At 41.7% G+C, this 12,760-nt stretch overlaps 2 protein-coding genes across 3 annotated transcripts in view; one reads left to right on the forward strand and one right to left on the reverse strand.

The window, feature by feature from the left end:
• Positions 1 to 7,605, reverse strand: part of LOC143184130 (neurotrimin) — a 35,054-nt gene extending 27,449 nt beyond the window's left edge. For both annotated transcript variants that reach the window (XM_076386163.1, XM_076386153.1), the window contains exons 1-4: positions 6,742 to 7,605; positions 5,785 to 5,954; positions 3,208 to 3,418; positions 2,102 to 2,229 (exon numbers count right to left, since the gene is read on the reverse strand). In XM_076386163.1, the coding sequence (XP_076242278.1) occupies positions 2,102 to 2,229; positions 3,208 to 3,418; positions 5,785 to 5,954; positions 6,742 to 6,781 (549 nt within the window). In that variant the 5' untranslated portion in view covers positions 6,782 to 7,605. The remainder of the gene's footprint in view (positions 1 to 2,101; positions 2,230 to 3,207; positions 3,419 to 5,784; positions 5,955 to 6,741) is intronic.
• A 2,148-nt stretch (positions 7,606 to 9,753) lies between these two features.
• On the forward strand, positions 9,754 to 11,342 carry Mat1 (CDK-activating kinase assembly factor). The gene is made up of 2 exons (XM_076388398.1): positions 9,754 to 10,100; positions 10,174 to 11,342. The coding sequence occupies exons 1-2, from the start codon at positions 9,977 to 9,979 to the stop codon at positions 11,010 to 11,012; spliced, it is 963 nt and encodes a 320-aa protein (XP_076244513.1). The 5' UTR covers positions 9,754 to 9,976; the 3' UTR covers positions 11,013 to 11,342.
• Positions 11,343 to 12,760: the final 1,418 nt, after the last annotated feature.

Consider the following 12,760-nt stretch of genomic DNA (forward strand, 5'->3'; position numbering starts at 1 on the left):
GCGAAGTTTGCAGGGGAATAGGCGAGATAAATAACGAAGAGGTGGGGGGAGAGAGAGGTGACTGTGCGACAAAGAAGGGATATACAGACTCTGAAGCCGATATGCCAGGGGAGAGGGACGCGCGAGGGAGGGGAGGGGACGGATAGAAAAGATGAAAACGAGAGCGCGCGAGAGGGATGAGAAGCGGAGAGAACACGACGCGCTGGAAAATTGTGTGTGCGAAGCTGGAGGATAGCGGAAAAGTGGGCTGCGTTGTAAGGAAGGTGACAGAGATAATGGGCACGAGGGAGAACGAGAATAAAAATGTGAAAGACAGTGGATGCCTGGCGAATTGTAAAGACAGACGCGGTGGTACACAAAGCGTGAGCTGGCAGAGAGAGAACTGACACTCTTAAGAAGGATGGACGGAAAGACAATGGTTGGCGAAGAGAAAGGGGGTGGAGAGAGAAAGGAGCAGAGCTAGAGGAACCCATGGAGGAAGTTGAAGAGAGAGAAAAAGAACAGGGCAGAAACGTGGAAAAAATGTAGAGAAGGTGGGACACAAAAGGGGGATATGTGCAAAGCACTGAGAGACAAAAAGTAGTAGAGAAAAATCGAGGTGAAGGAGGGTACACAATAGGGAAAAGGGCGAATAGCAAAGCGGATAATTTTATTCATTGGCTCTAAAGGACACACTCCCTGAAGACGTCAGGTTCATCCACGAGGCGTCTCAATATAATGGGAGACAACCCAGCATGCAAATTCGCTAAACCAGAAAAACCTGTACTGTTGCTATTGCATTGCAGGAAGCGACACTTGGCCAGTGATAGGAAAACGCAGGTATGAGATTGCAGTCACCCAGTTACGAGATTTACGGCGGAATAAGAAGAAAAAGGTGTCATAGGGTTTGTCCCGTTAGAAAATACTGTTTTTCAGATCTTTCTTTTTACAGACCATCTGGCCAGTGTTTGCTATACGATTTAGTGGTGTCCGCCTATAGCGTTCCTCTACTACTTATTCGCTCGATCTCGACACAATATCTTGGACTTCGTTCAACAATCTACTCTTAAATTCCACGCACCAGAAATCAGATATTTAAATCCCAATTACCTACATTCTGAGAATGAAAAATTTCAGTCTCTCGCAAATCTGGAATGACCTGTACGTTTGCTCTACATCCAAAGAAACGCGTACGAGAGCTGGTGGGTCAAGAGATTCGATAGAATGAATAATAAAACAGTAATGGCAAATGGATATCAAAATAACACGAAACAGTCGGAGAGAACTGCAGTAATTGAATACCATGGGCCGAATAATCTTCGAGAAGTTTAAAAACAGGACGATGAAGTTTCGAACGCGATCAAAATTCAACGAGAGGGTAAATTTTCAAAGATACGACGGCGTGCCCGTTCGTTCCGTGCGCCTGGTAGCATACTAACTGGCTTCTTTGAGAATTAATTGAATTATTCATTTTGTAAGTCTCAGGCTTGAATAATACCAGTTCTATTCCAGGATTCGCATGTTTCACCAATTAATGCACTTCTAAAAAGTGATACTTTCGTCGTTAAGCGAAGTGGGAAAGAGAGAGAGAGAAAAAAATAGTAACAAAGAGGGGAAAAAATTGTGAAGAAAGAGAAGTTAACCTTGTCCAAGCTTTCCTCAAATATTCCCTTAACCCAGTTGGCTAAAATTATATAATCAAGTGCTCGATACGACTACTTGACTCGGCCGCACCTCCCGAACAATATTCATAACTCACGTACACACCTACGCCGTGAAATTTTCGCTCGTCTCGCCTCGTTATCGCCACGCCGATTTCCCAACCCTCCCCAGCCCCAGGCCAGTCCCTATCTACCGTGATTTCAAAACTGCATTCATTAAATTGAATTATCATTAATTGATCATTTTAACACTGTTCCCGAGCCGCGAAACTCTAAAACCGGTAACAACGTAAAAATGACAGTAATTTCCTCCTTGAATCGGAATTAAACCTTACCGCCGACGTCCGTGTTCTACCTCTAATGGTGATCAATAACGGGTTCCGTCCTACTTTTACCTCTTTCTTCACTCACAAGATAATTACGACGCAATGATAATCTACACGCATCCGAGGATGCCATACCTCGTGACCATGTGTCCAGTAAATAGCTGTGGGTGGCTCAGGGCTGTGACGTACCACGCAGGTGAGGTTCATCGTGCTGCCTTTGTTTATGAACATTTCCGGCTCGCCGACGATCGACGTCACGGGCTCTAAACAATGAAGAGGATATTTCAATTAGTAGGAACATAGGAATAGAGTAATGAACATTAGGAAAAGGAGGAAATAACTAAAAGTCACATTCCAAATTAAATTAAAAGTACTAGTAGGGTCGGCTATTATCCAGATAAAAAGCTCGAATAGGAGGTAATTTACCTTTATCCTTCATTCGAGTTCGAATAACGTGGATTATCTTTATTCGATGGATTAAGTAGACCCTCTCTTATGGTACTAGAAGGAAGAAATTTCAGGGGACCTCGAAAAAAAAACAACTCTGGCAAATGGCGTTTACCGAAAATATGAAAAATATTAGGAACTTTAAATAAAGATTTAGGTACACATAAAAGCGTTATTCGAAAACGAGCACAAAACAACATTGACCAATAAAAAAGAAAATAACACCTTTAGCCATCGAATAAATTCGCCACAAATAAATCTTTTTTTTCCCCGTTATTCGACAAACACGAATAATCCGGATCATATCTGTTCGCGGCAAAACGGATAGAAATATCTCACTTGTTAGTCGTTATTCGAAATTTTTATTTGGATACAAATTTCACCCCCAGCGTCGATACGCGGAAAACAAACAGGAAAAGCGGAGCTATCGCGTTCCCGATTATTTTCAGCTTCGCTCGATGCGGGGGCAAACGCAACCCAGCTTGGAGCAGGCAAGATGACGAGAGAGGGGGAAGGGGACAAAAAAAAGCGGTTTAATTGAAATTCAAAGCAGATTTCGAATCAGGGAAAACCGTGCTGCGAGCGAGCTCGATTTTCTCGGCAAAGCTGAGAGCCCCACAGGTCAGGTTAGAGGGAAAATCTTGACGGACGCGTGCAACCAGCGAAAATGAAATTAACGAGAGTGGCAGCAGGGTGGGGGGTGGGAACACGAACGACAGGCAATCGGACGGGAAGATTGCGCAACGAAAACAAACAGAGGATCGTATAAAAAGAGAAGAGGGTATCGGACTGACCGACGACCGAGAGATGCATGGAATGACCGATCGGTGGTGTGGTTGACACTTGACACTCGTAGGTCCCGGAGTCACGGCGCTGAGGGTATTTCACTTGCAGCGTCCAGTCCTCGGTTCGAGGGAAATGCGACGCCACGAATCTTTGGTCGGACGTGTACGTTTCGACGCCGACGGTCAGAAGATGAATATCTCTGTGCCTCACCCAGGACACCTATATGTACGTATACGTGGATCAGATCAGCCGAAAGGAATATATTCCTTAGGATCGGACGCGGGAACTAGTTCAAAACGGATCAACCCGGGCACGCTTCGTGCTTTTGAATAATGAAACGTCGATCGCCGCGCAATTTTGCGTGCAAATCTACTTAAACTTTCAATTGAACGCGCCGCTCGATTACCGTTTGAATGAATAAACGATTGAAATTGATTCTATCTCTGCGAGCGGCACTGCGTTAAATAATATTCGATGCGTGAGAGGATAGACAGGCTAGTTTCCCTGTCTGATACTACACGCTCACTTTTCCCTTTCTGTAATTCCATCCCTTCAGCGCTCGAGATATACCTCGACGTTGAGCCCGAACAATTAACGTCTCGCGGTAAAATATCGAATTAAAAAATGTAACATCTATTTTCTCATGGGATCCAACGCGCAAAAAAGACACGATGAAAACAATTATATATGTAAAAAGTAGCGATCACAGTTCTTCTGAATAAACTTATCAATGTTTATTAAAACTATGTACTTGCAAAGCAATCAAGTTACCATTGCACTTCAGAATTACATTTCTTGCCTTCGTAAAGTGTCACCCAATCAGATTGCATAGTTTTTCCCACCATACAACAAATTTCGCGATAATTACTGCCAGCAAGCCTTCAACGTGGCTTTTTCCCTACATATGAGAGTCGCCACAGTTTTTGTGCTCATATGTGTTCACAGTTGAGCAAGAAATGGCCCGCATTAGCTGGACAACAACGATGGTGTGGATAACTATAATTAATAGTGGTGGTACGCGTCCTGATACGTTCGCAAACATCAATTTACGTCGGTCTGACACCGATTGTTGTCGGTTAAATAATTATTAACGTTATCCCAGCTAGTTGACAAACTTTTTGCCCCGTGGCCACACATCATGCCCTACGGAGCGCGAGTATGCGTGCGTATAGAGGGGGTTGGTCGTTGAATATGCATTATATGACGATGCACCAACCGTAGTCATAGAGTTGGGTGAAACGGTCATACTTCACAGGCCATCAGCAGGTGTCATTGATTGCGCTCGGAGAGTTTAATGGCATTTGTTGTGTTCCGGCTCGTTTAAACGTACGTTACAACTGTCCCACGTTTTTCTGAGCAAGCTGTAAATTAGCATTTAGAAGGTCCCGATAATCGGCACGTCGTGGGCACAAAGGGACTTAAAATGAGACGCGGTTAGCCACCGGATAACCCGCGCACGATGAAAAGCCACTGTCGGCTTTAAATTGCACTCAAGGCGCAAGACTCGCCGTCGACCTGTGAGCCGTTTAAAATTCAAGTAGAGCTTAAAGTGTTACTTGCAATTAAAGCTGAATCAAGATGAGCTCGTTGGCCGAATGAAAATTTAACGTCCGCTTGAAAGTTTGAGTGGACGCGTGGCTTTGAAAAAGCGCCGGCCGATAAATTATGCTCACAGTGCTCTGTAAGTAGCTCCACGTAGGAGCTGGATGCGCGCGTGTTTATCGTGCGCGACCTTTCCCCTCGTATTCACGCTGCGTTTACGTACCCCGTTGCTCTGCTATTCGAGATAACGCGATTCTATTCCCCCCAAGAAGCGAGGAATTTCTACCAGGCTGGAAAAGCGGCATTCCTGGAAACACAACGCGTATCCGGCATTATCGATGCCGTGCGAAACGAAAAGAAGACGAGAGAACGGATATGAACAGGAGAATGGAAAGCCGTGGGTGAGGTGAGGAGAGTCAGGCGCGCGAAATAAAAACTGCTCAGCTGTGGGTATTGTAAAAAAGCGAAGCCTTCCGTTTTACTTAAATTCCTCCGCTGAATACGATTGCGCAGCGTTACACGGAACAAACGACGCGAAAAACGAAACTTTTCCTCTTTTTACTTCTCATTCCCTACTGTAAAACTAATCTCGGCTTGTTGTGCTATTGCCTACTATGATGAAGCAACTTAAATTGCTCTTGTTATTATCTACCTCGCGCAATCTTTCCGTCCGGTTTCTACTGACTTATAGGATACTTGTCCATATTTCTGTTCCATATTTCTGTGCCTTAATACTTTACCCATTAACAAGTAAATTTAAATAAGAAAATAATATCTCGGTTTGTCACAAAGACCTTGTCTCATTGTCTTGTCTCTCCAAACACACGGAACTAGGTTTAGATACAGAAATGTGGCCAAGTACATACTCGATCTATTTTCAGAGGTATTCAAAGGCAAACGAACGCCTCCAATATTTTGTAACACATTCTGTCGATCGATTATCCACGTTTAATTGAATCCTGTAATCCTCCATCGTTGTTGTCCATTAATACCACGTTTTCCTTCTCAAACATCTGCTTCCGCAATTTTGACTTGTTACCTACCGTGCGATCGCCCAGATTCCGAACCCTGCAGTTTAAGGTGGCCGTTTTGCCCACCAACGCGGTGACATTCCGCGACGCTGAGACGTCGAAATAAGGTCCACGGTCGAGCGGCTCCAGTGCATGATTCTCGTGCATCCCGAGATCAGACGTACCCCGGGCGAGTCGTTGCACTTTAAGGGGAAACATAAAGCTGCTTTCAGCGGGCTCGTTTCAATCTTCGGATTGCGGCGGATTGTTCTTTGACCGGAAAGGTTATTTCCCTGGCCGCGTGCTTGGTTACGACGTCCCGAGAGTGGCATAAGGAGAAGAGAGAAAGAGAGAAAGAGAGAAAGAGAGAAAGAGAGAAAGAGAGAAGAACGGAAAAGTAAGCGAAGGGGTTCGTTCCGTCGTTCGTTATCGGAATTTCGTTAACTTCTCCACGGCGTTGTTTACCGCGAAACTCCTGGGCATGGGCCGCGCGGCGCAATGTATGACCGGAGGGCGGTAAGAAATCATTTTAACGTGTCCCGAAGTGGTAGACGGTAAAAGCCGCGATATATCTCTCTTTCGCTCGGGCATAGACCTCACCAGCCACGGTTCGTCGTAAAGCATTAAAGTAGGTGCTAAAGTTTCTGGTTGCAGTTTCAGAAACTACTTTATCTCATAATACGTGACAGTGAGTGAGGTATCGCCGGGGTAACCTACGTCGTCGGTCGTTTTGTTTCCTGTTGCAACGTGGGAGAATGAAACACGCCTCGGTCGCGATATTATAATAAATGTTTCAGACACTTTTTATCGTTATATCGTGTTCCTCGCGCCGACGATCCTTTGCGTCTGTTTAAATGCTCGGTTAAACGACCGTACTTGGGGAAATGGTTCACTCTCCTTTCTCCGCCGTCGCCTTTTCCCCTCGCGGGACCGCGTAATATTTCATGGGACTCGATTCGTTAGACACGTGACTGATTAATGTTCACTTACCCGAAAATAATAGACTGAGGGTAAAAAATAAACCCTTCATTTTTTGTTTCTCTTTCTCATAGTCGATCCACGACGTTGTTCGATATATCCCTTCGCGTTCTATCTTCCTTTTTCCCTTCCTCTGTGTCTTCGTTTGTTTTTCCAAAAATCCACCACTGTCCCACGCTTCCTCGTGACAATGGGATCTCGCGTATTGGTGCACTCTTCCACGACTTTCGCCCGTCAATTGTTTGCGAATTATCCCTTCCCACGGTGCGTTAATCTTCTCCTACCGTGGCGCAATAATCCAGAGGCGAGCGTTCTATGCTGCATCTCTCGACAAAGCCGCGGAATCAAGATCGCGACGAGAAAGTAACTGTCGAATCAATAGCATCCGATTTTTCTTCGCTTTTTCACTCGATGTCGCCATTATGTCCCTCGGCTATTCGTGATTTACGGTGTCGGTACGCATAGAAATCGTCCTCGATACTTCTTCCCCATAGTCCTCGATAACCCGATAGCCTCTTGTCTCATCTTCCCGCTATAACATTTCTTCTCTACTGGTTAATTCATCGGCGAACAAACGATACCATTTCGCGATGGAAAACAGATAAAAATAAAGGAACGGCGGAAAAAAAGAATAGAAGCGTAGAACAAAGAAATATCCAATCGTGCCTTGTCCCTGTCTTAACCAGTTCTATTATGCAAATCGAACTATCGGCAAATTCGTAGCTCGACGTGATCGCGATCCCTGTCGATACGATGCAATTGCGCTCGGCCGAGATACGTTCGGACGTTGATCTAATTTCCGCGATTCGAGGTACGTGCGAGGGGGTCAGAGAGAGCGTAGTCTTTAACGGGCGCGAACGTCGTGGAAGAGCGCGATAAAACTCGTGTACGAACATCCGAGCGAAACTGATAGTGCATGCGACACGGCCCGGGAGAGACGCCCTGCCATCTGTCCTTGCACACGCCCCGCTTTCCCTCTCCCGAAGTCAACGCGAAGATGGGGTAGACATCGTCCGGCGCAAGCGTGTATCCCTTTTGCTTCTATCACAGACACGCACACTCCTACCGGGGGGAGCGTGCAGCATCCTCTAGTCGAGAATCGAATTCCATGCCGACCGATCGTCCTCGTCCACCACCTCGTCGCCGACGTGGAGTCGTCGTCGTGTCGTCAATGTCCGTACACGTGTCACGCACCAACACTCTTCCCCTCCTCCACCCCCTCCCCTTGCAACAAATATAATGCACCAGCTACTGCTACACTCGGATCGTTTTCAACCGTAACGGGTAAATCGAGCTTATCGCCTCGATCCTAGCTCGTACGGAAGACTGTAAACAAAACGAGATGCTCTTGCAACGAGTGTCTTGACACTCTTGACCGTTGGATTATCCTTCGAGAACCTCGAATGACACCGCCGAGACGTTTCGCGTAATGCGACGTTTAAAGGGGATTATAGGGGGTATCCTGGAATTAAGAGGACAAATCCTATTCATGAAGAGGAACGACGAAGTTTCGAGATGCTCAGCTTTCTTTTTTCAAATAATTGAGGAGGAATATTTTATAGCCTTCTTTTCCTTGGGGCTTCTAGGAATTTGCTATGCTTATTAAAATGCAGGCGTATACATTCATTCTGCTTATGAATGCAAAGACCCTCAAGTTTAAAAGTCTCGAGAATAATTAACCGTTCCCTTTTTTTCTTGTCGTGAGTTTTTCTAATTAGTTCAATTTGTCCTAACGCTTCTGAAATACCGTTTATACTCCAACTATTTTATTACGCACATTTTGCTTGTTTAGGAAATAGGTTTCGAGAAGAGAATATAAATAGTAGTATAACAATAAAATAGAAAAGTTATTTCGAGATTGGCTTTAAATTCGTTGAGTTAAGATACATTTATGTACTATGTACGGTACACAGCAATGTATTTAAATTTCCGCAGAATTTTGATATCAAGGTAGACGCAACTCGTACGCGAATTTCCGTGAAACGAGAAAACACTGTAATAGGGTGCTCACTTCTGGAAATCTCCATGGAACAAGATTTCGGCTAATCTTGGGAATTTCGCATACTTTGGCCTCGGGTGGAGCTTGGAGTACCTTCGTTTGCCTATGGAACGTCGTTGCGCATTTTTCACGGAACATCGAGGGCGGTTTTCTAGCAGAGCTTGAATAATGGGAGTCTGCAACCATCACCGAGGGAAGGAACCAGAGTCTTGCGACACACCAAAGCGTACCAACCTTTTGTTCTTTCAAGCATAATGGACATGCATTGTGTATCTCTTTCTTGGCGTCTTTTTTAATGCACAATCTACACGATGGGATTGAAAGAAAAATCGATGCCCTAAATCGTTAGAAGTGAAACGCAGAAGAGCCTAACGTACGACTTTGGTCTCAAGGGTTTCGACTCGAGTTCCTTTCACTCAGAACCTTTCTCCCCCCTTCCTCCTATTTCTTTTATGGCTGGGTAATCACGTAACGATGCACGATGATCGAAACTTTCCCGAAGAAAATGCGATTTCGCACGCTAAGTTCTAAACCCATGCAACTCACGTCCCATCGATAAGTTTATCTTTTAATTCGCCACGTGCCTGCACCTGAAAGTGGAATCGAGAAACGAAGCTACAAATCCTTTTAGTCTATTATTATATAACAACTCATCAATCGAACTGAACGATGATTGTTTTTTTATTATAAAAATATGAAAGGATGAGGTAAAGTTTATTTGCAGTTTCCTGTATTTCAAATTACGTAATCGTTTGTTTATCGATAGTCTCATGTTTCGATTAATCAGCGGAACAGGTCCCCAATTGTCGATAATTATTGGTGGAAACCATAATCCGTATGAGTATTATCATGGTTCATACTTTACAAATATTGCAATTTATATTGTGGTCGTAAACAAGCTCGATATTGTCGATATTATGTACAGTATACTCGATCGTATCGTACCTATATCGATTATGTTCGAGTTCTGGTATACTCAACTGCACGATGATGGCGTGAATTTTTAATTATAGGTTATGTTACGAAACGACAATTTTGCGAATCCTTTGACGCAACATCGAAATGTGATAATTAAATCGTGTCTTCATTAATCGATTACACAAAGGGTTTCAATTAATTTAGATTTACAGTAAAATTATGTCATACATCGTAATGTGAATTTTCCAAACATTTAACCGGCCTGTCGGTTTATGAAAGACAAGCACCGTTTCGTTTAGGTTTGTTATTTGTATCTAATACCTCGCAAAAATGGATGATCAAGCGTGTCCAAGATGCAAAACTACCAAATATCGAAATCCATCATTAAAAATGATGGTAAACGTATGCGGACACACATTATGCGAAAGCTGTGTAGATTTACTGTTCCTTAAAGGTTAGTAAATTTCTAAAGAAAAGTATTTATACATGGTTACAATAGCTCTAAATTTAATTATTAATATTTCAAGGTTCCGGATCTTGCCCAGAATGCAAAATTCCTCTAAGAAGGGCCAACTTTCGTGTACAACTGTTTGAGGATCCAATGGTTGAGAAAGAAGTAAACATAAGGAAAAGGATACTCCGAGACTTTAATAAGAAAGAGGAAGATTTTTCAAGCCTACGTGAATACAATGATTACTTAGAAGAAGTTGAAACAATAATATATAACTTAGCTAATAACATTGATGTAATAGAAACAAATAAAAAAATAGAACAGTATAAAAAAGACAACAAAGATCAAATAACCAAGAGTAAGTCTAAGATTGGGAGAAGCGAATATGAATTAGAGGAGATGATTGAATTGGAAAAACAGAAAGAAGAGGAACGACGAATGGAGATAGTTAAAGAAGAAATGGAAGCTAAACGGAAGAAGATTAGAGAAAAAGAGGCACTGATAGATGAACTGACATTTTCAGAGGGAAACGCAAAAAACATAGTGGAGACATTTGCTTCTGCTATACAAGCATCTAAGAAAGAAGTGAAAGCAGCACCTCCAAAGGCCACACAATTCAGTACAGGAATAAAGTTTGGCAATCAGGGAAATCAAAATTATTTGCCTGTGCCAAAGATCGAAGAAGGACCTTTATATTCTTACACACCAATTCGACAGACAACAGATGGGCCAATACCGCCTGGTTGGAGGGAACTTCAAGCTCGTGGCTATGTATCTCATGTACGCATTGAATCTGCAGCCGAAAGGGCAGGAGGATTCAAGGCACATGTTGCATGTTTAAGGGCCTTACAAGAAGCTATGGCTGGCTTGTATCATAATCCCTCTCAATGCCAAACAGAATATACAACTGTATGACTGCAGAGACTGTTTTAATACCAAGAAAACTACACCTATAGTTTTGTACATAGGCCACTTGATAATCGATTCTTCTATTTGTTATATAAAACCCAGAATCTTTGACCAATTTGTCACTCAAGCAATATGTGCTAAGATGACCCATTACATGTGATACAATCACAAGTTGCAGGTACTTGTACCTTGTATATTTATCTAATTTGTAGTATTCAAATGATATCACTATGAAAATTGTATGACTTCAGTACCTGGCCATTCAATGAGCACACGAGAAAAAAATCATTTTTTCGTTTTCAGAGAAAATAAAACTCATTTTGTTAAATACTGTGACATATGCTAGTAATCTTCTTCGTATGTTTCACTTCCTCCATTTTACCTCTATTTTTACATATTTTATATATATAATTCACAAATAGAAACAAATTAGTTAATGATAGAATTGATTTTTAGATCGATATTTTATGAAAACAGAAAATCAGTGATATCAGTTGGTGGTACTGATCGATACTACCAACTGATGTTATAGCTGTAGTTCATTTGATTCATTTCATAAAATGCTTATAAATCGTTGCATATACGGTAGCTTTTGTGGTAGAGTCTGCTAAATGAAGTTATTGTTACGTAATGAATAGGTATATTCAAAGAAAGAAAATGTACCTCCTTAGATAAATACTGACAATTGACGATTAATTACCGACGGGAAACATCCTTTTAATATACGAAAGAAACGAAAGAAATTTCTATGCCAGTTTAACCACTTGTGTTAACGTTATGTATAGCGCTGGATTTGTTAAAGAAATGACAAGTTTAAATTAAAAATTAAATTTCAGTCATCAGTGACCGACAGAGCAGCGAACAAACTTGTCGACAATAACCTGAACGATGCTCACAAGAAGGCAGTTCCTTCTTCAATACGGTTTATTCTTTTTGAATATTACAAAACGAACCCATTATACAAAACACATATTATAACAAAAAATTCAATGCAATCGTATTTTTTCTGGTTTCATTTTTTTATTTACAAACTTTCCGTTACTGTAAAAACTCTGAAATCAGTTACTCATACTGTTCTTATTTATTTTAAATTAATTTTTTAAAATTCAAAAATTACTTGTGAAAAATAATTGGCCTATACAAAATTATATATTCGTTAATTTTGTTTCTAGATAAAATTTTCTGCAGTAAATATATGACTTTCATATCGAAGCAGTGATATTTTCAAAATAAATTCGTTTGCAAATTACTAATTTTGAAACGAATATTAATAATTTTGAAGAAAATACATAACTTTGGCACTACTAAAAAGAAGTTTCCCTTATCCTTGGATTTAGAACCCTCATTTCACTAAAACTGCTCTAAGAAAAATGGCGAAAACTGGTTAACATAAATTTTTCTCAACGTTTAACTTCATTTCACATATAATATGAATTTCGACATTTATGTATTTTTTATATTTCGTATTGCGTCCATTAAAATCCCCTCGAAAGGTAATAAATCATAACTGAATGCATATTCAGTATACAGAAAACAGGAAATTGAAAGAAAAAACGATAAAATATTGACTTACATAAAAATGAATCGAGTACACCGCATATTTTCAAGGGGACACCTATCCAACGACGGTATTTCTTTCTTGACAACTTCAAGCTAGCAGGAACATGCCGTCGACAACGGATACGCGCGTACTATAAACGTTCTCGATTTCAATTTATTGTTCCCCGAGTGTCAGATCGAAGAAACCGATCAAA

Source organism: Calliopsis andreniformis, chromosome 2 (genome assembly GCF_051401765.1).
Source record: "Calliopsis andreniformis isolate RMS-2024a chromosome 2, iyCalAndr_principal, whole genome shotgun sequence".
NCBI classification, from domain to species: Eukaryota; Metazoa; Arthropoda; class Insecta; order Hymenoptera; family Andrenidae; genus Calliopsis; species Calliopsis andreniformis.

Excerpts from the sequence above, each read along its gene's own strand:
- Mat1 (XM_076388398.1), top strand. The coding sequence starts at position 9,977 with ATGGATGATCAAGCGTGTCCAAGATGCAAAACTACCAAATATCGAAAT. Across the intron at positions 10,101-10,173 it reads AGATTTACTGTTCCTTAAAG|GTTCCGGATCTTGCCCAGAA; the intron begins GTTAGTAAATTT and ends TAATATTTCAAG.